Here is a 26,135-nt window from a genome sequence, read left to right as displayed (position 1 = left end):
TGTCTCAACATTGGTTGCTTCTGCTCGCTTGGTTATTGCCAGGAATTGGAAGTCCCCCACAAGTTCTTTACTTAGACAATGATACCAGAAATTCTGGGAACAATTTTTGATGGGCAGGATTATGCATAATCCATTTTGGGGGGACTCTTTGTGCGGTAGTTCCCTTATCAGAGTATGATAAAACATGGAAACCAGTTTTAGAGTTTTTGTGCAATAAGGATATAATTCCCTCCATGCAACTAAAGCTAGATGGTTGGAACTGTGAACATAGGGTTTGTAACAGAGTGTTGATGGTATTCTTGGCTATTATGTTTTGTAGTTTGATTGTATGTTTTTCTATTGAAATAAAAATTAAAAAAAAATTTAAAAAATGACAAATGGGAATTATTTAGCTGGCTTTCAAGCAAGTTCTCTAAAATATTAAATATGTCTGCATATTGCAAAATTGTGTAGACAGTTCCCTTTTGGGATTCCCATAGGATCTGCGTGGACTAATTTAGCTTTGAATACAGAGTTGTTGGAGCAGGATCTTGTTTGATGATCTCTGATGATAGGGAGGCCCATACGTAAGCAGGCATTCCCAAGCCTAAAACCATGACTCTCATTTAGAAGGGGGCGGTGAGTGGTGCAGGCTTGCAATTGGCAGCAGTCTCTGATCATTTTGCAGCCAGGGTCAGCCCTAAACTGTCTGGCACCCTAGGCAAGGCTAACTTCTGGCAACCCCCCCCCCCCCACTGATAATGTCATCAAGTCACATGGGGAGCACCAATTGGGCACCCCTACAAGGCTGGTGCCCTAGGCAATTGCCTAGTTTGCCTAGAAGCAGGGCCAGCCCAGTTTGCAACAAAATTTCAATTGGAAGGGACTGAATAATCCAGTTACAGTTGATGCAGATCCAGAAGCATCTACTAATCCCCAGTACAGAATGACTAAAACAAAATAATACAAAGGGCTCATAGAGAGATGCAACAGGCAAACTCCTCTGTGAATGTGTGCTTCATGCCTCATTGGAGCCTTATCTTTTCTTGCAGAATACTAACATGTACTAGTACAGAGCTGGGAATCACTGAAGGGGCACAAATACGAAAGAACATTTCTGATTTTTAAATGAAGGTGGTTTTCCCTGAGTGCAAAACTCCAAAAGTGTTCAGAATTGCAAAATGTGGTACATGCCAGAAACCTGATCTCACCATGAGGAAAACCATCATGGGAGCCAATAGGTACAGACACAGTTGAAGTGATCACAGGGAACAGAAAACCCTCTTGAGTCCTGAACAGACAAACAAAGCTTTGTCCTGGGAGCCCAGGTGACTCCTCCTTAAGTGGAATTTCCTTGTGCTCATATTGAGCAATAAGGGCAAGCCAGGTTTAAACTGAGGATCCTGAACTTCCTGGTTTGCCCCTGTCTGAAAGCAAAACAAGAAGCAGCAGAGCAAGCTCCAAACAATTTCAGAGCAAGACCATGGCCTACCGAGACCTGGTAGGGAATTGGCACAAAGGCATCCTGGCTCTGGAGGAGGGTGACTGGGCATTGGCCTTAAAGATCTTCCAAAGCATCGAAGGGCCTCCCTCAAAGATTGAGTTCAACATTGGCTGCATTCATCTCTTACAAGGAGACCTGCTAGAAGCACAGGAGGTAAGTCACAGCCACATTATACATTGATTAGCAACAAACCTGGGTGTCCCAGGGCGTAGAGAGAAATAAAATAATGTACGATGTGGAGAATGTGGATGGAGAGAGCCTTTCTTCCCTCTTGCAAAACTAAAACTCTGAGGTTGCCTGATAAGTTTGATAGGCAGAAGACTTAGGACAGACAACATTTATTTCTATATTAGGGTTGCAAAATCCCCTTGGCTTCTGGTGGGGGGAGGCAGGGAATTGGTTGCTGGTTCCAGGTCAGGGAGGTCCTGGAGATTTGGAAAAATAATTTTTTAATTGTTTAAATTACCATCTTACATACTGAAGATTTGCGGGTGGAGCCTGGGGACAATAGGGACCTTGGGCGAAGGGGGTACAATGCCATAGAGTCTACCCTCCAAAGCCCCCATTTTCTCCAGGGGAACTGATTTTTGTAGTCTGGAGATGAGCTGTAATTCCTGGCAATCCAAAGGTCCCACCTGGAGGCTGGCATCCCTAGTATTAAAAAGATGTACAGAGTTACCTTTTCCTCCCCCTAAAATTGGAACTCTAAACAACTAACAAAGCCATATTGCCTTGTGGACAAAGGACAATCAAATAGAAATAAAAATATCCATCTCTAAAAACGTTTCAAGTTTCAGAGGATACCCATATTGGTCTGTAGTACAACAACTAGATTTGAGTCTGGGAGCATCCTAGAGGGCATCAAGATTTTTTAAGCTTAAGCTCTTGTGAGCCAAAGCTCCCCCCAAAATCCTGTTGGTCTCTAAGGTGCTCTTGGACTCAACTCCAGCTGTAAAAACTTTTCAGCACTTTTTAAAAATGAAAGCTGAGAAGTCAGGGAAGGTGATACATATACTAGTATGGCAGAATATAATTATAACTCTGTTCATTCACTGATTTTTTAAGAACATAAGAGAAGCCATGTTGGATCAGGCCAATGGCCCATCCAGTCCAACACTCTGTGTCACACAGTGGCCAAAAAAATTATACACAAATGCACACACATATATACACATACACTGTGGCTAATAACCACTGATGGACCTCTGCTCCATATTTTTATCTAAACCCCTCTTGAAGCTGGCCACCACCTCCTGTGGCAGTGAATTCCACATGTTAATCACCCTTTGGGTGAAGAAGTACTTCCTTTTATCTGTTTTAACCTGTCTGCTCAGCAATTTCATCGAATGCCCACGAGTTCTTGTATTGTGAGAAAGGGAGAAAAGTACTTCTTTCTCTACTTTCTCCATCCCATGCATTATCTTGTAAACCTCTATCATGTCACCCTGCAGTCGACGTTTCTCCAAGCTAAAGAGCCCCAAGCGTTTTAACCTTTCTTCATAGGGAAAGTGTTCCAACCCTTTAATCATTCTAGTTGCCCTTTACTGGACTTTTTCCAATGCTATAATATCCTTTTTGAGGTGCGGTGACCAGAATTGTACACAGTATTCCAAACGAGACCGCACCATCGATTTATACAGGGGCATTATGATACTGGCTGATTTGTTTTCAGTTCCCTTCCTAATAATTCCCAGCATGGCGTTGGCCTTTTTTATTTTTTAAAAAAGCCCCAGTGACTGGGAGAGGCTACTGGAGGGGGAGATGGCTGTTCTGTGGGCAGGACCAGGACACATGGCAGCCATCCAGGCTTTGCTGTGATCCTTCTCAAAACTTTGGAGCAAAGCAGGTAGATTGAAGGAAGATGTAGAAACCTCTGCAGGTGCATGAATGCACCAAGATGCCGTAGGAAAGAAGGGGGGGGGGACACATGTTTGCAAGCATAATTGGAATGGAATATGGAACCAAATACTTGGAATGAAAACACAGAGAATTAACTGAAAAAGGGGATTAGACAAATCCCTAAATGGAAAGTCCATTGATGGCTTCTAATCGGGATGGCTAAAAGGAACCTCTGTGTTCAGAGATGGTATACTGGTGGAGGCAACAAAACAGGGCAGGAGAGAAAGCAAAGGAAAACACTGGTGCAGAAAGGGCCTTGGACTTCCATGCTGTGCTGGAATACTTTACAAGGCATCTAGTTGGTTCCTTTGTGAAACTGAACTAGATGGATCCTTGGTCTGATCCATCCAGATTTGCTGCTATTAACCCCAGGAAATCCATGCTCTTTAACAATCAGACCTGTACAGCATATGTGTTGTGAATCCCATTTGTCACATTTACAGTGCCATCCTAAGCAGCATTACACCCTTCTAAATACACTGAAACTCTTAGCCTTTTTATGGGCCCAGGTAAACAAAAATCTTAGGTGTGCACTGAACATACTGCAGGCGAAGAGACAATAAAAAGCGATACCATTTTAACATGCAGAGAGTGGAGAATGCAAGAAATATCTGGGAGGAGCAGGTGCTAAGCAAATTTATGAGTCCCAGAAGCAATGAGTCAGCACCATCCCCAAATTCTGGAATTTGCCCATATCAGACAGATCCAGATACTCATCCTCCTTTATTACGATTATTTAAAGAGCATACTTCTGAACATGTCCAAAGAGTCTTTCCCTCCGCAACCAGCAATCTATACCACTCATCTAGAATTAAGCAAGCCAAGTTTCCAGGTCTAAAAGAGAGGCCCCTGTCACCTCCTGGGAGTCCTGACAGGTCTGAGTCATGCCATGTTTCTTTTTTACAATTAAGAACAGAGAAACATGCCCAGTTCACACAGACCAGAAAATGAGCCCTAAAGTGGTACAATGGGCTGCACAAATTGTGGATTCCAGCTTTGCATAAAAGCTCCCTGCAAACAGAACGTTGTAATGTAGCAGAGCCTCCAAAATTATGATTCTCCATCAGCCATTTGAAGTGATACAGTCCTTTCTGTCACCTCATACCCTTCCTATCCTCTCTGGCATGTGTGAACCAGGGGCTGCCTCCTGGGTGCCTCTTTCTTGGGTGAGTTCTGTGCAAATAGAAAGCAGGAAGCAGCTGCTTCAGCAGGCAGATTCCAGAATAGACACCGTTTTTCTGCCTCCACATTCCATCTCAGTGTGTCATTAAAGTTCATATCTAGTGCAAATGAACATCACTTTGAGAGTCTAAATCTATGACACTGAACAGAAACTGTAAGCTCCAACTGTGTCCATGGTAGGTGTTCATTGTTAGTGTTCATTGTTCCTGCACCTTTGACAGCCCTTCCCTTGCCTATCTCCGTGTCAGGAAAAAGAGACACAAATAGAGTTGCCATTCTCTAGGAAGCACCTGGAGAACTCCCACTATTACAATCAATCTCCAAGTTACCAAGATCTGTTTCCTTGGAGAATATGGCTGCTTTGGAGGGCGGACTCAATGGCATTATATCCTGTTGAAGTCCCTCCCCTTCCCAAACCCTGCCCGCATAAGGCTTCACTTCCAAATTTCTAGGCATTTCTCGACCCAGAGCTGGCAACTCTTGGTACAAATTAATTTCTCGCTGCTGCAGTGACATTCACAGGAGCACCCACAGTATTAAAACGTTGACGACTTCAGCGCTAAATGGGAGTGTTATTTGTGTCCTCCATCCCCATCCCAGGCATTTGACCGAACAATTTCCAAAGACAACTGCTTAGCTGTGGGTTTCTACCAGAAAGGCTACGTCTGCCTACAACTGGAGAGGTGAGTGCCACTGTGTGGTCCCAGGGGATGAGAATCACCCAGTAAGGTTCACCACACAATAATCATGTTCATAAGGTAAGCCCAAAGGCTTATCTCCTTGAAAGCCAAGCAGGGAAACGGAGATTCTGAGGTTGGGTTGCCAGGTCCGACTCAAGAAATATCTGGGGACTTAAGGGGTGGAGCCAGGAGACTTTGGGGGTGGAGCAAGACCAAGGGTGTGACAAGCACAATTGAACTCTGAAGGGAGTTCTGGCCATCCCATTTAAAGGGACTGCAGAAGGCAATACATTCAGGAAGGAAGTACTTCATACAGCACATAGTTAACTTACGAAATTCATTGCCACAAGATGACTTGAAAGGGGGACTCAACAAGTTAATATGCTCATGATGGCTAAACAGAACCTCTATAGAGAGAGGCAGGTGAATATCCCTGAACACCTTTTGATGGGGGTAACAGCAGGAAGTACTATGGTCTTCACAACCTCCTTGTGGATTTCCTGGCTAAGGGCCATAGCCATCCATTTATTAGAACCAGGGTCTTCCATTCCAAGTTTCAACCTGTAACCACTTTGCCACACTAATTCTGTTTTAATCTCACACTAAGGTCGTTTTCGCACTCACCTCCAGCTGGCGCGACCCCCCTCTTCACCGCGCAGGATTTGCGCGGATTTCGCACTAAATGCCGCGGAGCAGCCTTTTGCGCCGGAAACTCCCGTCGCAAAAGCCAAACTGCTTTTTGGCGATTTACGTTTGAGCGGCTTTTGCGACTGGAGTTTCCGGCGCAAAAGGCTGCTCCGCGGCATTTAGTGCGAAATCCACGCAGATCCTGCGCGGTGAAGAGGGGGGTCGCGCCGGCTGGAGGTGAGTGCAAAAACGACCCATCATTCCAGTTGAAAGAAAGCAAGACTTTCTTCTAGAACCATCTATTTTCCCCGCGGCAGGTATGAAGAAGCCCTGAACGACTGTCAGCAGGCTCTGGCACACCTCCGAAATAACTCCTTTATCGATTACAAGCAGCTGGGTCTGAAATTTGTCTTGTGTGCCTGGGAGGTAGGTGATGGCAGAACATTGAGGAACAGGCTGGGAGAGTGACTAGCAAAGGTCAGTTATGGGTAGGGTTGCCAAGTCCAATTAAAGAAAAATCTGGGGACTTTGGGGGCAGAGCCAGGAGACTTTGGGGTTGGAGCCAGGAGACATTGGGGGTGGAGCCAGGAACAAGGGTGTGACAAGCACAATTGAACTCCAAAGGGAGATCTGGCCATCACATTTAAAGGGACAGCACACCTTTTTAAATGCCTTTCTTTCATAGGAAATAATTAAGGATAGGGGCACCATTTTTGGGGCTCATAGAATTGGACCCTCTGGTCCAATCGTTTTGAAACTTGGGGGGTATTTTGGGGAGAGGCACTAGATGCTATACTAAAATTTTGGTGCCTCTACCTCAAAAAATAGCCCCCCCCAAAGCCCCCAATACCCACAGATCAATTCCCTATTATTCCTTATGGGAATCGTTCTCCATAGGGAGTAATAGAGTGCCTAGTAGACATTTCCTTCCCCCCCACGCTTTCTAAAGGGGGGGAGGGCCTCCATACCAGGGAATCCCCCCTCCCTGCCCCCTCCCTCTCTCACACACACAAATACTTACTTGGTCTTCTTCCAGCAGAACTTTGCTTGCTGTGAAAAGGAAAGCAAAAGAAAGGGAGGGGCCGTTCTCCATGCAAACTGTTACTGACCCTTTCCCATGAAGCCCTTCCTGTTTCCTGTGCAGCCTTAAAGGGGCACACATTTTAAAAACTGTTTGCGGGTTTCTAAACCTGCAGGAGCTCTTCAACGACATGATGCCTACATGCATGTTCTCTCCCCCCCCCCGCTTCTGGATTTTTGGAGAGCACGGGGGGGAGGCTGCAAATTCAGGAGTCCCGTGCCAGGGCGGGGGGGTTGGGAAGCCTAGTTATGGGGAGTTCACCAGTGGGTCTCAAGCCCTCCATGGCCTCAGTGAAATAGAGCAACAAACTGGGCAGAAGTGTAGAGGTTGAATTTATTTATTTATTTATTTATTACGTTTGACTTATATCCTGCCCTTTCCGCAAGCAGACTCATGGCGGCTCACAACATCATGTCAATACAATTAAACCAATAAAACATATAAAACCATAATTTACATATTTCATTTTTTTTGAAATATGAAATATAATTTTTTAAAAAAATATAAAATATGAAACAGTGCCAGCTTGGGGTGGGGATGGTCAGCATGGTTGAGCACCTTCCACAGGGGTGCAGTGGGTGGCTAAGATAATGAAATATGGGTCTGGGAGATACCCCTGTCCAGGACTTTTTTAAATAGAAAAAGCCCAGCAGGAACTCATTTGCATATTAGGCCACATCCCTGACACCAAGCAGCTGGAACTGCGCTTCTGTGCATTCCTGCTCAAAAAAAGCCCTGCCCCCATTTAAATCTCACCTGTGCCAAAAACTAATCAGGTAGCATAAGCAAGCCTCCCTCTGAGTTTCACTTACTATCTGTGGTTAATGTTGGGGGGTGGGGTTACAACAATATCTTTTAACTTAAATTGGTACAAACTGAAAAAAAGTCTAAATAATAGTGTTAAGTAGCGTTTATGCACAGAGTTAGAGGTGAAGAACCCTGCAAAGTAGGCAGTATGATTATATTTTCCTTCTTGAAGACTGGGGGAGTTGAATTTAGCAGATGTGACATTTGAACCAGCAGCCTCCTAGCAGTGCCGGCCTGAGGGTGAAAAATGTCCTAAGCAAGCTTCCTGCCCACTGCCCCCTCGGTGCGAAGAGGCTCGGTTCCCCCCTGCCCCCCCACTGCCACCACCTGCCTTCTCTCCCCCCATCAGAGTGTGCAGAGCTGCGCCGAGGCTGGGCCCTACCAGCTTCAATGCGGCCAGCGGGCCATCTAATGCTTTGAACCGGAACAGGAAGTAAGGGGGAGCGAAGCCTTCTCTCATGTGAGCTTCAAAGCATTAGATGACACGCCAGTGGCATCAAAGCCGGTAGGGCCCAGCCTCGGCACAGCTCGGCGTGCTCTGATGGGGCGGGGAGGGGGGTGACGGAATACGGCTGCATTACAGCGCCGGGGAGGGAGGGAAGGTGGGCGGCTGTGGAGGGGGGGCCCGCAGCGGGGGGTGGAGGCAGGCAGGCAACTAGACGGTTGTTGTGGGCACCGGTGGTGGGGAGGAAGCCCAATTTGGCGATCCCCTCCTCCCGTTGCCCTAGGCAACCACCTAGTTTGCCTACTGGGCAAGCCAGCCCTGAGCCCTGCCTCCTAGTTTATAGTACAGACTCTTACCCACCATATTCAAGTGAAAATTTATTTCAATGAGATTAACTTTATTTCTACTGTTTAAGTGAAGAGTAGCTAAATACTAGTCTATCATCTAGGGTTCCCAATCCCCAGCTGGGAGCAGGGGATCCCCTGGTTTGGAGGCTCTCCCCCTGCTTCAGAGTTATCAGAAAGTGGGGCGGGGGGGATGTCTGCTAGGCACTCTATTATTCCCTATGGAGACTGGTCCTCATAGAGTAGAATGGAAAATTGATCCATGGGTATCTGGGACATGGGTGTGGGGACTGTTTTTTGAGATAGAGGCACCGAAATTCCAGCATAGCATCTGGTGCCTCTCCTAACTTCTCTCCCAAGTTTCAAAAAGATTGGACCAGGTGGTCCAATTCTATGAGTACCAAAAGAAGGTGCTCTCATCCCCCATTACTTCCAGTGAAGGGAAGGCATTTAAAAGGAGTGATGGCCAGAATGTCCTTTGGAGTTCAAACGTGCTTGTCACACCCTTGATCCTGGCTCCACCCCCAAAATCCCCAGGTATTTCCTGTGTTGGACCTGGCAACCCTACTATCATCTCAGCACCTTTGCATTCATTGGCTAGAAGAATGGAAGGTGGAAGGAGGCGCATGGACTAGAGTTACCAGGTCTGTGCTGGAAAATACCTGGAGACTTTGGGAGTGGATCCCAGAAAGGGAGGGGTTTGGGAAGGGGAGGGGCCTTTGGAGTCCACCCTCCAAAGCTGCTATTTTCTCCAGGGGAACCGATCTCTGTAGTCTGGAGATGAGCTATAATTCCAGGATATCCCCAGATTCCACCTGGAGGCTGGCATCAGTAAGTTTACCCACATGGGATAGCCAAGATCATACCTATCTGAGCATTTCTCCTTTGTTTCCTCCTGAGGAAGAATGTTGTGTGGCCCAAGAAGTTTGGGTCCCACTGAGATGTTCTTTCCGTTGGTCTCTGCAGGTGCTGTACAATACTGCTGCAGTCTACTGCCGGCTTGGGAAGTGGCAGGAAGCAGAACACACCTTGGAAGAGGCTTTTGCGTGGACTCCCAAGGGCCAAGCCTTACGCCTCAGTGCTGCTCTGGAGCAAGTGCAGGTAGGGGGATCATCTGGCAAAATAGAACAGCCATTTTCAGAAAGTTTGCAACTACCAGAAAAAGTGGGGGGGGGGGTTAACACTGTGTTAGGAAGCCAGAGCAAAACAGTCCAATGCATTTAAAGTTGTAGAACTGTATTACATAGGAATGTTCTTACTAAAGCTTAGTAAAGTCATATATATACAATACTTTTTTTAAAAAAAAAATTTAAATTTTATTGAAACATTTAAATAAATTTGAATAAATAACATTCCCCAACAAGGGGAACCAATACATAACCTTGCAAATACCGTCACATCAGATATTACTAGTTAGAGTTTACAGAAAAACTCATCAAATTGATATACAATACTTTTTAAAAACTTTTTTTGAGCAGGAACACAGAGGAACGCAGTTCCAGCTGGCTTGGCATCAGGGGCTGTGGCCTAATATGCAAATAAATTCCTGTTGGACTTTTTCTACAATAAGCCCTATGTGAAACAATGGTGACATCAGGGGGGGGTGGCCTAATATGAAAATAAGTTCCTGCTGGGCTTTCAAAGAGATATATATTGTCATCTTCTGGGCATGGAGCAGAGGTCACTAGGGGTGTGGGGGGGTACTTGTGAATTTCCTGCATTGTGCAGGGGGTTGAACTAGATGACCCTGGAGATCCCTTCCAACTCTACGATTCTGTAATTAATTTTAAAAATAACATTGGGGTTGTCAGTTCTTTCACTACCTTGCTATACAACTGGACAGAAACCTGCCTATATACTTTCCCATACCCCCTATAAATAAAAGAGACTAGACAGTTTTTTTAAAAAAGACAGCTGAACGTTTAATAGGGTTGCCAACCTCCAGATGACACCTGTAGATCTCCTGATATTACAGTTGTTCTCCAGGTGATCAAGGTCAGTTTCCCTAGCTGCTCTGGAGGGTGGATTTATGGCATTGGATCCTGCTGAGGTCCCTCCCCAGCCTCGACCCCTAAAATCTCCAGGTATTTCCCAACCCAGTGCTGGCAACCATATTTAGAAAAGGGTTCTGGACTCTGTGAGGTTTTCAAAGATTCTCCTGTAGCTGTGGACTTGTGAGCACAACACTGGTTTGTCTACTGTGGAGGATTCTCCTCCTGCCCCAATCATTTTTCTCTTTGTGATTTTGGTTATAAGAATCTGTGTAAAATATCTCTTACAATTTTTTTTGTTGGTTCTCTTTGGCACCTCCAATAACTCTTACTGGCCCCCTCTCTGGTTTTTAGTGCTATATCTGTTTATGTGTTTTTATTGAATTATTTTATATATAATTATATTATTCTACACGCTTTTAAATATGGAAATGTCTTAATGTTTGGGGACCCCATTTGGGTGGAAAGGTAGCATAGAACATGTTTTAAATAAATGAAAATAAATAAATAAAATATGCATCTGGAGAAGTGAGTTCTGTGTCTTATGAAAGCTTACATTGGAATAAACTTGGTTGCTCTTAAAAATGTCATACGATTTCTGTTTTATTTAGGGAAACAGAAATAAGGCAGCACAATTGTTTTGACCATACTAAATAGCACCTGTTACAGTGATGCTTCTGTACACAGGAGAAAGGTCAAAACACCAATTCCTGGGCCGTAGGATGGGTCTATTTGCTTCTATTTATGCTGGGAAAGAGAGCCATATTCTCAAGTGTCTGCCTTGATCTATCCCATCCTAGGAGCATCTCTTCCTGGAGCCCAGGAGCATCCCACAGGGGGAGTTCTTCAGACCTCGGAAAGAGGATGTGGAGGAACTCGAGGCAAAAGATTTCCTCGGCCAACCCAAGGTAGCATCTACCAGCCTTTCCAAGGAAGAAGTGGTATTCTGATGTTTTGAGCCTAGTCCTTGTTGAGGTGATAACCTGTTTGGGCTGTAGTGTTTTAAGCTGGGGCTGAATGTGACCCCCATTCTTTGCATGGAAAAAATCTAGATGTTGGGGGGAATGACCCTTGCTGACTTCTAACTCACTGGTTTTCTGTTTGTGGGGAATTTGTTATACATGTGAACAATAGTCCCTCTAAGCAGTGGAGTCTTGTGAGCAAAACTTCTACTTCATGAGTTACTGGCATTAAAGTTGTGAGCTACTGTATAAAGTAGTTTGCTCTGGGGCCATTTTTTCTGAGCTAACACAAAAATGTGAGCCAGTGACTAAAAAACTGTGAGTTAGCTCACACTAACTCAACTGAGAGGGAACACTGCACGTGAACCTTCCAAAGGGGTGGGGAAGAGGAAGCCTGGATGGGGGTTGAAGGGCCTGACATAGGCTGAAGGTAGCCCTTGGTGGTGAACTGGACCACCTGGAGAAGACCAAAAAGAAAGTCTGTGTGGCAAAGTGGTTAGAGTATCATAAGACTAGGGTTCGGGAAAGCAGGTTCAAATCTCCACTCTGCCACAAAAGCTTTGCTGCAAGACCTTGGGCCAGTCAGTCACTCTTAGAGTAACCTACCTCATCAGATTGTTGTGAGGTTAAAATGGAGGAGAGAAGAACATTGTAAGCTGGTTTGGGTCCCCATTGTGGAGAAAGGCAGGGGTATAAACCATGTTAAATAACTACAGTAGAAGAAAGATGATTAGGAAATTGGCATGGGAATTCCTCAGGATAAATTCAGTCAAAATCCAATGTTTACCTCATAAATTCTAGTTTTGTCAATCCCTTTCTCCCCATTACAGGTCATCTCCTCTGCTTTTGAGGAAGACAACGCCAGCAGTTTTCCACAGCCCCAGGTGAGCTCGGGAATATGGGGGAGGCATGAGGGAAAGCCCCAGGCTCGTGTCTGTGAGACAGGCCAGGGTTGCCAATGTCTGGTTTTCAGTTAGGTTCAGCTTTTTGACAGTTGCATTGGGGAGCAGAGGTTACCTTTTCCCTATCAAGAGCCTTTGGCAATTAAAAAAATAGGGTTGTAATAGAGACAGCTGCTGTTCTCCCACTTTCACTTTTCACAGCTGCCTGACATGCATAAATCCAACTGGTGAAGCTTTCCCCAGCATGCATTGCAATCAGGGAAAGTTTTTCCCTACAAATCCAATGACTGAAGTCTGTTGCACCAGATGCATTTCTGTGATCCAGGGGACTATTAAAAGGCACAGCATGGGCAAAGTGTCAGCCTCCTCAAAATTACGTACTTTCCATGAATAGAAATCCTTGCCCCTTTGCTGAGTGAATGTGTGTAAGGGCAAGGTGTGATGCCTTCCCAACACACACAACACACATACACAGTCACTTTGCTTGTAGTCCCCACTGGGACACCATTACTTCTGCCTTGTGGGCTGGAGGAAAGGTTGGGTGGAGAAACTTGTTTATCTTTTCCATGCTTGAGGTCATACATGAAGTCCTGTTTTCTCCACAGGGCTGTTATAAATCTGGAATGGATCCTTCCCGGTGAGTGACTAGGCCACAGGCTGGGTGTTTGGTTCTGTTTGTTTATTTTTTCATTGGAAGAAAACTCATAATGTCCCATTTATATACTGGGTTGTACCTCAGCGGCTTTGCTTGCAAAAGGCCCCAGTTCCAGTGTTGTGGGGAAAATCCTTAAGCACAATCTTTTCCCGGGTTCTTTACTCTCCAGTTAAACCCTCTTTTATCAGCTGAATTCAGCTATTCTCAAGGTAGGAGGAGGTTGTGTCCAGCTTGGTGAAGAATTCTGAAGAACTCAAAAGCTTGCACACTATATAATTTGGGTTGGTCCTAAAAATATATTACATCGACTTTGGTTTTTAACTTTTGCTCTGAACTAGTGTGGCATCTCTGTCATAAACAACATGTCTCTGGCGACCTCTAGTGTGTATTCCTCACAAAACTGTTTAGCTTCCAAAGGGTTGCGTCTGATGGTCTGACAACATGAACTTCTCTAACCCCAAAAGCTTGTACTTCAGTCTGTTGGTCTCTGGCTGGTTCATACACTGCAGAGAAAGAGGTTGCAAAATAGAGTTAGTGAGCAAGAGTACATCCAAATCAGACTGCAGGCAAAAGATGGCAGTTTGAAATATTTTCCTATGTTAAATTTCTCCCTGCAAACCGAATCCTCTCCTACTGTGCTAGTCTTCTGTTTCCGGGGTGGGGTTATAAGAGGGAGCATCTAAGACTGGAACTGACCGCCTGCAGCTTGGAGTGGTACAGTCCATTCCACCATCTCAGAGCTCTGCCACCTCATTTCCTGCATTGTTTCAAAACAAATGTAAATAAATTTCTCACACAGCTTCTCTACTGGCATTCAGTTCCAAGGGTGCATTAACACCACATTAAATAATGCATTTCGCAACTGGATCTTTGCTATTCTTACACAGCAAAAATCCAGTTGCAAAACACATTATTTAGTGTAGTGTGAGCACACCCAAACTGTACTTAACCCACAGCTGAATGAAGACATGCTGAAGCCCTAAATTATGTCAGAAAAGCCCACAGCATTAGCAAAAGAAACCAAAAGCTGGTAATTTAGTCCTTTTTAGTCCCCTCATAATCTGAGTCCCTAACAGGTGGCTTACTTGGACTTGTGTACAACTCTAGCTCTGGGTGGGAGAGAGTGTAGTCCTACATTCAGAGCAGAGGATTCCCTAGGGTTGCCGCTCTGGGTTGGGAAATATCTGGAGGTATGGGGGATGGAGCCAAGGGAGGGTGTGATTTGGAGAGGGACCTCAGCAGGGTACAATGCCCTGGAGTCTGTCCTCCAAAGCAGCCAGTTCTCCTGGAATAAATAATCTTTATTGTCTGGAGCTCAGTTGCAACAACGGGAGATCCCCAGGTGACACCTGGAGGTTGGCAACACTACCTATTTGTGTCTTTCAAAATGTAGGCATGGCAACGGGGAGCTGCCTTTGCTAAATGGACAGGGAAGCGATAGGGCAGTTGAGCTGGATATCCAGGCTCTAATGTTGGGTTCCTGCCTTGTGCTGGGGGGTGTGTGTGTGTGTGTGCTAAATATTAGACATTCTACAGGTGCAGCTTGCCTCTTTGCTAGGTTAAGCTTCACCAGCTGAATCTGCTTCTCACGCAGAAACCACAGGGGCCCTGCTGTAAAAAAACAGCTGTCTTGACAAGGTAGGTGGGTGTGTTTGCTTTTTGCTTAGTGTTGCTGTATATAAGAGGTACCTTTTCCTCCGCAGAGAACAAGATGGTGGATACCATTACTTGGTGGCCCCTTACTACCCTGAGAGGGGCTGCCCCCTTAAAGCTGGCAGTGTCATTTATGTCTTATCGATGGGTCCAGGCAGCCATGCAACAGGCATATTCGAAGGGCAGGTGAGTACCTGCCGCTCCAATAGAGAATGTAAGTCAGGGAGTTCCAAATGCTGCTGAAATGTCCCGAGAGAATTCTACAGGCTCTAAGTTTCTTGAGAAATCCCTACAGGAGAATGCGATTGTCTTGGACCAACTCGGTCAGAGCTGTGGGGATTGTGTCTGTGTGTGTGTTCATGTCCGCAGGTTTCTGACAGCAGCCCTTTTTCTGTACTCCCTGTACATGGATGGAGCATCAATGCCCATCTTTATGTTTCATTATTAAGTTTCAAGCAGTTTCCTCATTTGAGCACCTTCACCATGCAGTTCTCTAGTTCTACTGATCAGAGGGAAGAATAGAAGCAACTGGGGGAAGCCCTTAAGGAAGAATCATCATTCTTCTTCCTCCCCTCAAGTACAGCAAAGCGTGGATCAGAAGGGAGCGTAAAAAATAATCTCCAAGCAGCAAAATTGTTTCAGCTGATCCTGCTTTTGAAATGAGCAAATGGCAGGCCTGTTGGGAACTATTTGGATTCTGAGAACTTGAAAGGTTTCTTAAATGTCCGTTTTGCAGACATCAAGAATGCTTTCATTGCACCCACTAAGCAGGTTCTGGAAGCTTCAGAACCTATTTAATGCTACTCAACTCTCATTCAGGATCCCCAAAGTATATGCTAAAACCCTCCAACAATTTTACATTGCAAACCATCTGAATATTCACAGTGTTTGTATTTCTATTATGTTTTCTTCAAGAATCATAGAATTATAGAGTTGGAAGGGACCTCCAGGGTCATCTAGTCCAACCCCCTGCACAGTGCAGGAACTTTACAAATACCTCCCCTCCAACACACACATCCCCAGAGTCCTGTGTGTCTCTCTGACCTAATTTTACAGTTTATTGTTTAACTGTTTGTTGATCATCCATTGTTCTTTGAAGACTAGATTCCACGCTGCAGTTCATTTCACAGGAATACATGTACAGCAGCATTAAGTGTTCATACTAGTCACTATAAAACCCATGCTACAGTGCAAAATGCATAGATGTGACAACTTCTAATACCCTCAAGAAAAGTGCTTCTCATGCCTATACTTGGGCCTTCCCAGAAATGTCCACATAAATGTTGGTTGAATGTTGGTTGTTGGTTGTGTGTTCGTTTTTCTCAGAAAGTCTGCATCCCGGTCTCCCACCTGGAGCCCATGAGCCCTGCTGGACGTGGCAAAGGGGTAAGGTGGCATTAAATGTCAATCTTTTCATCGAGAATCCATTTTCATCCCATTTCTGTCACCATATCCCGATTCTCTCATTCCGCAAGTGGATACAGCCAAAGGGCAGCGGCATAGGCCTCAGTGGGAAGGGAGGGTTTATCTCTCTATGAATCTCTCACTCCTTGAAACTTAGTGTATAATGGTACCCAGAGTTATCACAGTTGCAGGAGCCTATATTTGATTCATCATCTCCCTCACTTGATTCCTCCAAACTTGCCTATTTCCCATTTTTAATGTACCAGGACTACCAGCCTCTAGGTGGGCCAGAAGATCTCCCAGAATTACAGTCGGTCTCCAGACAACAGAGATCAGCTTTCTTGGAGAAAGCTGCAGTTATGGAGGGTGGACTACTGTATGGCATTATGCCATGCAGAGGTCCCTCCCCTCCCCAGGCTCCATCCTCAAAATCTCCAGGAATTTTCCAACCAGGAGTTGGCAACCCTATCCCAGATTCCCTACCACTGGCTGCCCATGACCATTAGGACCGCCAGCAGACCAGAGAAGTCCTATACCCAGCTATCAGTAAGCAAAACTTTACACCGGAAGAAGATAAAACCTTTTCACCTGCTATAATTCGGCCAATTGACATATTACAGTCAGTACAGATTGTGCTTGCATTCCCTGTGAGTTGTGGGTTCCTTTCCATTCCCAAACTCGGGGTTCCCAATTTAAATCAGGAGCATGGGGGAAAGAGGCTCAACCTCCCTGCTGGAGCTGTTTCAGATTGGGAAAGCACAGGGAGAATGACTGAAGGGGTCTTCCTGCATGCCAGAGTGAGGCCCAGTCTAAATCAGGCACCACACATGGAGGAATGGGGGGGGGGGAACTAAGACAAAATAGGAAATCCCAGACACAACTCGTATAAGGCTTCAGTGTGTGAAACAGCCATAACTGTGGTGCTAAAAGCTGCAGAGAAAGACACAGTGGTGGGAGCCAGCTGAAGAGCTGGCAGTCTGTTGTGACCCTCTCACTAGGGTTGCCAATCCCCAGGTCGGGGCAGGGGATCCTCCGGTTTGGAGGCCCTCCCCTCACTTCAGGGTCACCAGAAAGTGTGTGTGAGGGGAATGTCTGCTGGGCACTCCATTATTCCCTATGGAAACCAGTTCCCATAGGGTATAATGGAGAATTGATCTGCAGGTTTCTGGGGCTCTGGAGTGGGCTGTTTTCTGAGGTAGAGGCACCAAATTTTCAGCATAGCATCTAATGCCTCTCCCCAAAATACCCTCCCAGTTTCAAAAAGATTGGACCAGGGGGTCTAATTCTATGAGCCCCAAAAGAAGGTGCCCCTATCCTTCATTATTTCCAATGGAGAGAAGGCATTTAAAAGGTGTGCAGTCTCTTTAAATGTGATGGCCAGAACTCCCTTTGGAGCTCAATTGTGCTTTTCACAACCTTGCTCCTGGCTCCACCCCCAAAGTCCCCAGATATTTCTTGAATTGGACTTGGCAACCCTACCTCTCACAGATGTGCCTGCACTCCTGCAGTCAGTCCTAAGCACAAACACCCCAGACCAGTTTTGTCATATCACTGAAAGAATGACTTATTTTAGCATGGAACTGGGCATGTTTCACCCCTTTCCCCTCTGTGTTCTTGCAGGAAATCCACAGTGGTCTTCCCCTTCCCCCAGAGAAAGTTCCCCCCAGCCGGCCCCCTGAGAGGCCAAGGATGGAGCCACCAGGTTAGCAGAAGGATCCGTATAGATGGGGAGGGTAATGTTGGGATTGAAACTGGGGTTGCGTTTGAATCCTCCCCCTCCCCACAATCCTATTTTAGTATTGGGATTTTATCCATGGTTTATATGCAATCAATCACAGTCATATCAAATTACCTCTGAGCATGGGCATAGTGCAGGGGTGGCCAAACTTGCTTAACATAAGAGCCACATAGAATAAACATATGTTTGAGAGCCGCAAGACAAGAAGGCAGGCAGGCAGGCAAATAGATGGGAAGGGAGGTGGAAAGAAAGCAACTTTCACTTAAAACACATTCTCCAAGCCACCAGCTAGCTTGGCTTAGAGAAGTGATTTAAAGAGACAACTCCAAGCTGGCTGATGGGGCAGTGGGAGGCTTTGAGAGCCGCACAATATGTGGGAAAGAGCCACATGTGGCTCCTGAGCCACAGTTTGGCCACCCCTGGCATAGTGTCTTTCCGTCACCGCTGAATAACCATTAGCTGCATAGAACCAAGTATGCATGCGTACAAAAGCTTACATTCTGAATAAAACTTTGTTGGTCTTAAAGGTGCTACTGAACTCCTACTTTGTTCTACTGCTTCAATCCTAGACCAACATGGCTGCCCACCTGGATTTATTTACATAAGCTGCATAGTTGGGAAGAAATGCCTTTTATTGCTGGCACCAGGCCTCAGATTCAGTGGGAGCTCACAGGAGCATAGCTCCTGAACTTTCCTGAGAGTTCCTCCTCCTCCTCCTGAGATTTCTACCTCCTTGTCCCTTGAATAGTATGTGCAGCTGCATAACAATCCCTGGATGAGCTCCACCACCTATTTTTCTACAAAATGACCCCTGGTTCGCACTGTTCTTTTGCATTTATATTTGCGATACCTGCAGAAATGTAAGAAGCAGAACTGCCTTTCCCCGCTTCCTCATGCTGGGCAGAGAACCAGTTGCTGAAAGTTTTGTTACACCAGAGAAATCTTAGATGCAGAGGAGGAGCTCTTCCAGGTGAACAAAAGGGAGTAGATCTTGATGGGGAGGATTGGTGGGGAGAGTGGATTTCAGCACTCTTGTGAGACCCCCCCTCCTTCCCCCCAAAACACACCCCTTTCTGATTAAAGATTCATGTTCTTATTTCAGAGATGGAGACACATCTGGTAGAACAAACCAGATTACTTGAGTGGTTGTCCCCACAACAAGCACCACCAGCAACTGGAAACTGTTCCAGAAGTGAGTAATCTGTGTTAATGTAGAACAAAGTACTGTACTGTTACCATGTTGCATAATGGGAAATGTAGTTTAGTAACCCCTTAGGTCAGAGGCCCCATCACACCTTGGCAAATAGAAGGGGAAGACATGGAAGTCGTGACAGACTTCACATTTCTGTGATCCAAGATCACTGCAGATGGTGACTGTAGCCATGAAATTAAAAGACTGTTTGCTCCTTGGGAGGACAGCTATGGCGAACCTGGGTAGTATAATAAAAAGTAAAGACATCACCCTGCCAACAAAAGTCCGTATAGTCAAAGGGATGATATTCCCAGTAGTAATGTATGGCTGTGAGAGCTGGACCATAAGGAAGGCTGAGTGCAGAAGAATAGATGCTTTTGAGATGTGGTGCTAGAGAAGAACCTTGAGAGTCCCTTGGACTGCAAGAAGATCAAATCAGTCAGTCCTAAGGGAAATCAACCCTGACTGTTCCCTGGAAGGTCAGATGCTGTAGCTGAAGCTCAAATACTTTGGCCACCAAATGAGAAGGGAGCACTCACTGGAGAAAGATCCTGATGCTGGGAAAGACAGAAGGCAAAAGAAGAAGGGGACGAAAAAAAGATGAGATGGCTGGACAGCGTTACTGATGTAACAAACACGGATTTGAGCAGACTTCAGAGGATTGTGGAAGACAGGAGAGCCTGGCGTGACTTTGTCCATGGGGCCGCAAAGAGTCGAACTCGACTGTGTGACTGAACAACAACACTGGCTACCGATGGGCTCCCTTTCCTGTACTTAGCAGAACCAGCCAAAGTTTTACTGCCCAGTTTCTGTGCATTGATAGAAAACTCTCTGACAGCCAGAGACGGCCAAGGCCATCTCTCTTCGCCACGAGACACATAAGGGACTTTTCTCTCAGCCATCCAGCGGCGCAGATCGTGAGTAAAATCATTGCCTGGATGCACTAGGAGCTGGATAAAGTTGACTGAAGCCTTTAATTGCCTCTGTGTTGATCACGTCTAAAAAGAGCCTCAGCCAGGCTCTGATGCGGTCCAGTGAAGAGAGGGCTGCATCCCTGTCTCTGTCTAGGAGAACCCTCTGTGAGATCCCTCTCTGCCCTGCCTTCTGTCTTCCTGCGTCTTCTCCTCCACCCACATGAAAAGCAGTCAGTTCTCCGTCCTCCTCAAGAATGCAGACGCCGCATTCTCCCTTGCGCCTCTAGCAGCCCCAGGCTCTGCAAGAGCTCCTTGAGTGGTTTACATTGCAAGGCTTCCGCTGAAGCCTCCGCTCGGTGTGCCTCTCAAGCCAAGTCCTTACTACGTAAATTGCTCTCGCTCTCCCTGCACCCAAGCCAAGCCTTCCAAAGGCAAACGGCTCCGTCCGGCAGCCTTGCAGGAAGCAAACGGCTATCTGCGTTTCTATCCCTCGGTTTCAAGCATAGCCTTCCAGGAACTAGGCTTTGTTGTAGTGCAAGGCAGCCGGCCCTCGCTTCCCCAGCAGCTCCACAAGCAGCCTAGGTAGCCCAGACACTACAGTACATCTTTGCAATTGCATGAATCACTGAAGCAAAAGCCTCAAGGTGCAGGGAACGCTAAAACCCAGTTCCACAGCCAGGAGCCGCTGAAATCGGAGCTGAAGCAAGCTTGGCACCCCACCCCCTCGCCGAGAGAAAGCGCTCCAGTCCCATCATCTATTGCAGGGAGTGCCGATCTAGTGGGTGGAAGTTAGCAACTGCAGGCAAAGGCCAAAATAGTGCCTTTACCGTCTTCTGGTGGGGAAATTAGGAATTGCAAGCAAACAATTTGGGCAGCCGCCAACACAGGGGTGCTAATGCAACACCACCACCCAGTGGGTCAAAATAGTATTGTGTTTTCTAAAAAACAAATTAAGCCAAAAAGACACCATCGTGAGAGGTTTGTCAGAAAGCATGACAGAGTGCAGTGAAGGCAACCTTGAACAAGTAGCACAGTGAGCATCTGGTGGTACTTCTGTTTCTGCAGCATCAGTCAGTACAGAAGCTGGGTACAGGTTCACGTTGCAGGAGCACATAAAGACTTTGACCCCCAAAATGTGTAAACATTTGTCTGGTAAGAACACAGAATTATATCAGGAGTCAAAGATGACCTGGAGTAATTTACAGAAAGATCTAGACACCCCCACCCCCATAACTGGTTTGGAGAGTATGCACTGCACACAAGAGCATCTGTCCTGGAGCAGAGCCTAGCAGAAGGCTGATGCTCTTTTCAGGTGTGATCAATGCAGACACTTGAAGACTTAAATCAACTTTATTCCTAATGTATCCAAACAATGATTTTACTTGCAATCTGAGCTGCTGCATGGGTAAGAGAGTTCATCTTGGTGATAAAAGTCCCTTGTGTGTCTCATGGTGAAGAGAGATGGCCCTGCCCATCTCTAGGCATTGGAGATTTTTCCATCAATGCATGGAAAAGGGGCAATATAACTTTGGCAGGCTCTACTAAGTATGGGAAAGGGAGCCCATTGGTAACCAATAAGGAATCCTATTTCAGAGGATCTGACCTAAGGGGTTACTAAACTGCATTTCCCATCATGCAACATGTTAAAGGTGGAGTACTTTGTTCTACATTAACACAGATTGTTTTCTATGTACTTAAAATAGTGCCAGTGTTAGTGGGAGGTTTGAAAATACACCCCTTCCTGTCTAGATGAGGTGCAAACCTGCTTGAACAGCACTGTTTCTGGAAAGACTGTAAAAAGCAGGTTTGGGAAAGCTTGGAAAGTGGGTAATTGGAGGACAGCACTGCGTGGATGATTCAAAAAACATTGCTTCAGTTTCATAGCCAAGGTGAAGCAAAATAGTCATGTGCATGCAGCCTAGGACTCAGGAGACTTTGGTTCAAGTCTACACTTGGTCACAATTCTCACTTAGACCAGTCGCTCTTAACTTAACCCATCTCTCAAGGTTGTTGCAAGAATCAAAAGAGGGATAGGGAAACCCTTGTGTACTATTCTGAGGTCCATGTAGAAAGGGCAGAATAAATACATAAAATGGAGATCATGAAAATGCAATAAAAGACATGATTTTTTTCTTTGCAGGACTGACAGGAAGGAACGTAGGCATGAATGGTGCTGACCCCAAAGCAGACCCACCAGTAAGATCATAATTCCACCCTGGCAGGGATCCTGATCCCTACAATTGCGGTTTTAGCCTTCATAGTTGCAAAGAGCAATTGTCAGACAGCACAGATGTTCAGAAGGTGAAGAAGTACCCCCCCCCCCTTGATTTCACATCTTGATTTGATCAAATATCAGGGTGGTTGTCTCAGCATGGCTTAGATGTCTCTTCTTCTTGCGGACGTTCTGACTGCCCCACCTCTTTCCAAAAACCTGAGCAGTTCAGCCAGTGGCTGCCCCAGCCGTCTGTGACCCATTGGTGGCTCAGCCAATTATTGCCCTGAACCTTCACCATTCTCCTAATTATGGATTAGCCATGTGAAGATGATAACCCTGAATTACCACTCAGTCATCCAGGACCAGCCCTGCCACTAGGCAAACTAACCAGAAGTTAGCCTTGCTTAGGGTGCCAGACAGTCTGGGGCTGGCCCTACAGTCATCTAGAACTGGGTAGGGGAGAGCTACAAGTTCAGTGCATGTGAAATCCTGTTCCTTGTCAACCCTCTGGAGATTTTTTAGAAAGACATATGCATGTTTTTCATGTTGTGCTAGTTTTTGTTGGTGGTGGATTAATTGCATAGCAACTGGGATGTCTGTGTTTGCATCTTGAAGTTGTCCCACCTTGCAAATCACCTTTGCAGAGCTCCCCTTCTTGTGTGCAGGCCCCACTGGCCCAGGAGGAAGTCTCCCTCACCAACGGCAGACCTGTCCTGCTAACAGTCCATGGATCTTACACGGCAAACCTGCAGACAACTAGTGCCCCCTCCCTGGTTGACTTGCGTGCCATGCTGCTGGAAGAGTGCTGCCGGCAAGCCGAGAAGATGACACTAAGGTACATTCTGTGATGGTCTAGGTGGCAGCAGGCAATGGACTTAGAGGAGAAGAGGGCAGCGTGAAAGGAGAGGGAAGGGAGATGTTCCATGCATAGTTCAGGTTGCCAGCTCTTTCTTCTGGCAGAGCTGCTGCACCTTCAATAACTGCAAGAGGGGTAGAAGATTTGACTCCTCATATCCAGAAGTTAGGTGGAGTGGGGGAATCTTCACCTGTTTGAATTCTGCATGTTGATTTTTTGCAGGCTGTGTGAGGGGAAGGTGGAATCAAAGCACAGGGACCCGGCATGGTGAAAAGGAGACAAAGGGCATGTCTACATTCAGACTTAAACTAGTTTCATAGCCATTGGATGAGTTCACACTACACTAAATAATGCGTTTTGCAGTTGGATTTTTGCTTTTCATACACAATAAAAATCTAGTTGCAAAACACATTATTTAGTGTAGTGTGACTGCACCTATTCCATCTCCCCAAGGAACTCCGGAAACTGTAGTTCTAGGAACTGTAGTTCTTTCCTTCTTTGGAGGTTGTTAAAACAGAGACTAGATCGCCATCTGACAGCAATGCTGATTCTGTAAACTTAGGCAGATCATGAGGAGGAGGGCGGAAAAGGTTGGATCGGTGCTTGGTTCTTGTGGCCGTGGCCCTTTCTTACATGCCCAGGGAAAAGCCAGTTGTCACTTTGGGGTCAGGAAGCAATTTTTGTCCAGGCCTATTCTGCCACAGATTTTTGCCATCTTCTGGTGTCACTGGCTGTGTGTGTGTGTGGGGGGGGGGGGAGGGTACTTTCCTTCATTGTGCAGGGGTTTAGATGACCCTAGAGGTTCCTTCCAATTCTTTGAGGGAGGAATAAACAGAATCCTCACCGAACGACAATTCCCAGGATTATTTGAGAGAAGCCATGATAGTTTTTTAAAAACCCATGTAGATGCCCTCTGAACTGTGCAAAGAGATATCAAACCTCTCCTTGTTGTTGCCCCCAACAGCTGGTATTCAGTAAGCGGTGGAGGAAAAGTGCTATCAAGTTTCAGCCATCTTATGGCGACCTTATGGCAAATTATGATCAGAGGTGGTTTGCCATTGCCTGTCTCTGTGTAGCACCCCTGGATTTCCTTGGTGGTTTCCCATCCAAGTACGAACCAGAGCCAATGCTGCTTCGCTTGTCAAGATCTGACATGCTAGCCTAGGTCAGAGCGAGGTATTATGTACTAAAACATGGGGGCGCCATTATGGCTACTAACCCCTGACATACCTATTCAACTATGATTTTTTTACCACTATGTGACAGAATGTTGGACTGGATGGGCCATTGTTCTGATTCAACATGGCATCTCTTATGTTCATGTTCTTCCTTTTTGAAGCTAGTGTCCCTCTTAGGAAGGGAGGCAGCATAAGATAGCCCATTCTATCAGATCTCAGAAGTGAAGCAGGGTCGGTACTTGGAAGGGAGACCACCAAGGAAGACTCTGCAGAGAGCGGCAATGGCAAACCACCCACCCCTGCTCCTCGCTTGCCTTGAAAGCCCCTTGCTGGGATCACCATAAGTCAGCTGGGCTTTGATGGCATTTTACATACACAGTATCCATCTCTATATTCTGTGTCAGAGTTCCACAAGTTAATTACCTTTTGCATGAACCACCCGCCTAGCTGTGTCCCTGATTCCTTGCAGGTACAGACCTCTAGGCAGTGATGAGTTAATCCCAATAAGCACTGATGAGGAACTGAGGAAAGTTTGGCAAGAGGTACAAAGCAGCCACCTGACCTTCTGGTGCCAGGTATGTATTCTGTATTGCTGGGTTTTGGGGCGGAAAGACTCCCACTCTGTGCTAGCATGTTCTTTTTGCTGTATACATAGGTACAGTCTAGAAGAGGGAATTAAGCGATAGACTCCTGGAGGAGAGGGAAAGAATAGACTGTCTTATGTCAAAATACAGGGCAAGGATCCCTTTTTAAACACCACTCCTTATGTTAAAACTCCCCTTAGCCCAACCCTTCTCCATGCTGTGTTTGTTTTCTGCTTGCAAGGGTTTTTAAAAAACATACTTGTCCAAAAATGGGGTTCCCACACCTGCACTCTGAAGCAGTGTGATCCATTCTATCTCCTCCAGTTTCAACCCTGTTGAGAGGTTGCACACATAGATCGATTCGAGACCCGCTTGTGTTTTTTCTCCAAGGGCAAAGACAACAGCACAGACAGACGTGTTCTCTACCAGATGGTGGCACGACACTCGTACTCTGCACAGGGACTGGAAGACCTGAGTTTTAAGGAGGGCAACATCCTGGAGATCCTCTCTGAAGGTAGCACTTTTCTGATGGGTGGCATAGAGCAGCATCTCCCCCCCTACGCCAGTAAAATCTCCTCTGAGTAAATACTGAGTAAATACAGTGTTTCTGTTTCCTTTAATAAACCCAGAGGAGAGGAAAGTGTCTGCAGGCGCAGTTTCCCCCAGCTTCATGTGGCAAGATGGATCTGCCATACTTCTCCACAATTATTAAAAGAGCCCTGGAGCCCTTCTGTTTGCCTTTGGCACTGTGTGTCACTGGCTTTGCCTCTCCTGTCCTCCAATCCATGACCTGTTCTTTTGTTTCCACAGTGAATGAGGAATGGCTAGAAGGGCGCTGTAATGGAACCATTGGGATTTTCCCAAAATGCTTTGCTGTGCGAGAGAGTGCTGCTGCTGCTCTTTCTCCATCCCCCTCCCCAGACACGGTTGCCTCTCCTTCCAGAGACTGAGGGATCATTGCATTCCATTACAGTTATCTTGAAATTACTTGAAAGGAAATAAACGAAGATGCGTATTGTCACTACAGCAGAAGGCTGCAAAGTGGGTTTTGTCTACCCCGTCCTCTGTATTAAGAAATAAATCAACACTTTGTACCAAGGTGATCTCCATTCTATGCCAGCAAAAGAGGGATTCTTTAGCTTGCAGAAGTCATTTACATGAAGTCATTTCATGGAGCAACAGAAGCAGAGGAGACTGGTGTCTGTCCCTCTGGGCAAGCTACAGTGTTTGATAATGAAGAATTTTGCTAATAGAATTGAGGGAAGGGTCCCATGAGTGTTGCATCCTGGGGGTATTTTCCACAGGAGAAGAAGGTGATCTGACACAATTATTTCCCTGTGGAA

General features: G+C 46.1%; 1 protein-coding gene across 1 annotated transcript; it reads left to right on the top strand.

Moving 5' to 3' along the window:
- Window positions 1-1,348: 1,348 nt before the first annotated feature.
- On the top strand, window positions 1,349-25,813 carry NOXA1 (NADPH oxidase activator 1). Its single transcript, XM_060250611.1, has 15 exons — window positions 1,349-1,636; window positions 5,165-5,247; window positions 6,189-6,297; window positions 9,515-9,649; window positions 11,340-11,447; window positions 12,332-12,385; window positions 13,009-13,040; window positions 14,762-14,897; window positions 16,038-16,097; window positions 17,736-17,817; window positions 22,100-22,155; window positions 22,819-23,009; window positions 24,678-24,783; window positions 25,183-25,306; window positions 25,603-25,813. Exons 1-15 carry the CDS (start codon window positions 1,463-1,465, stop codon window positions 25,740-25,742), a joined length of 1,590 nt encoding a protein of 529 aa, XP_060106594.1. The 5' UTR covers window positions 1,349-1,462; the 3' UTR covers window positions 25,743-25,813.
- The last annotated feature ends 322 nt before the right edge of the window (window positions 25,814-26,135 follow it).

The sequence above is a fragment of the Heteronotia binoei genome, chromosome 12 (assembly GCF_032191835.1).
Source record: "Heteronotia binoei isolate CCM8104 ecotype False Entrance Well chromosome 12, APGP_CSIRO_Hbin_v1, whole genome shotgun sequence".
Taxonomy (NCBI): Eukaryota; Metazoa; Chordata; class Lepidosauria; order Squamata; family Gekkonidae; genus Heteronotia; species Heteronotia binoei.
This window is presented reverse-complemented; position numbering and strand designations above follow the sequence as displayed.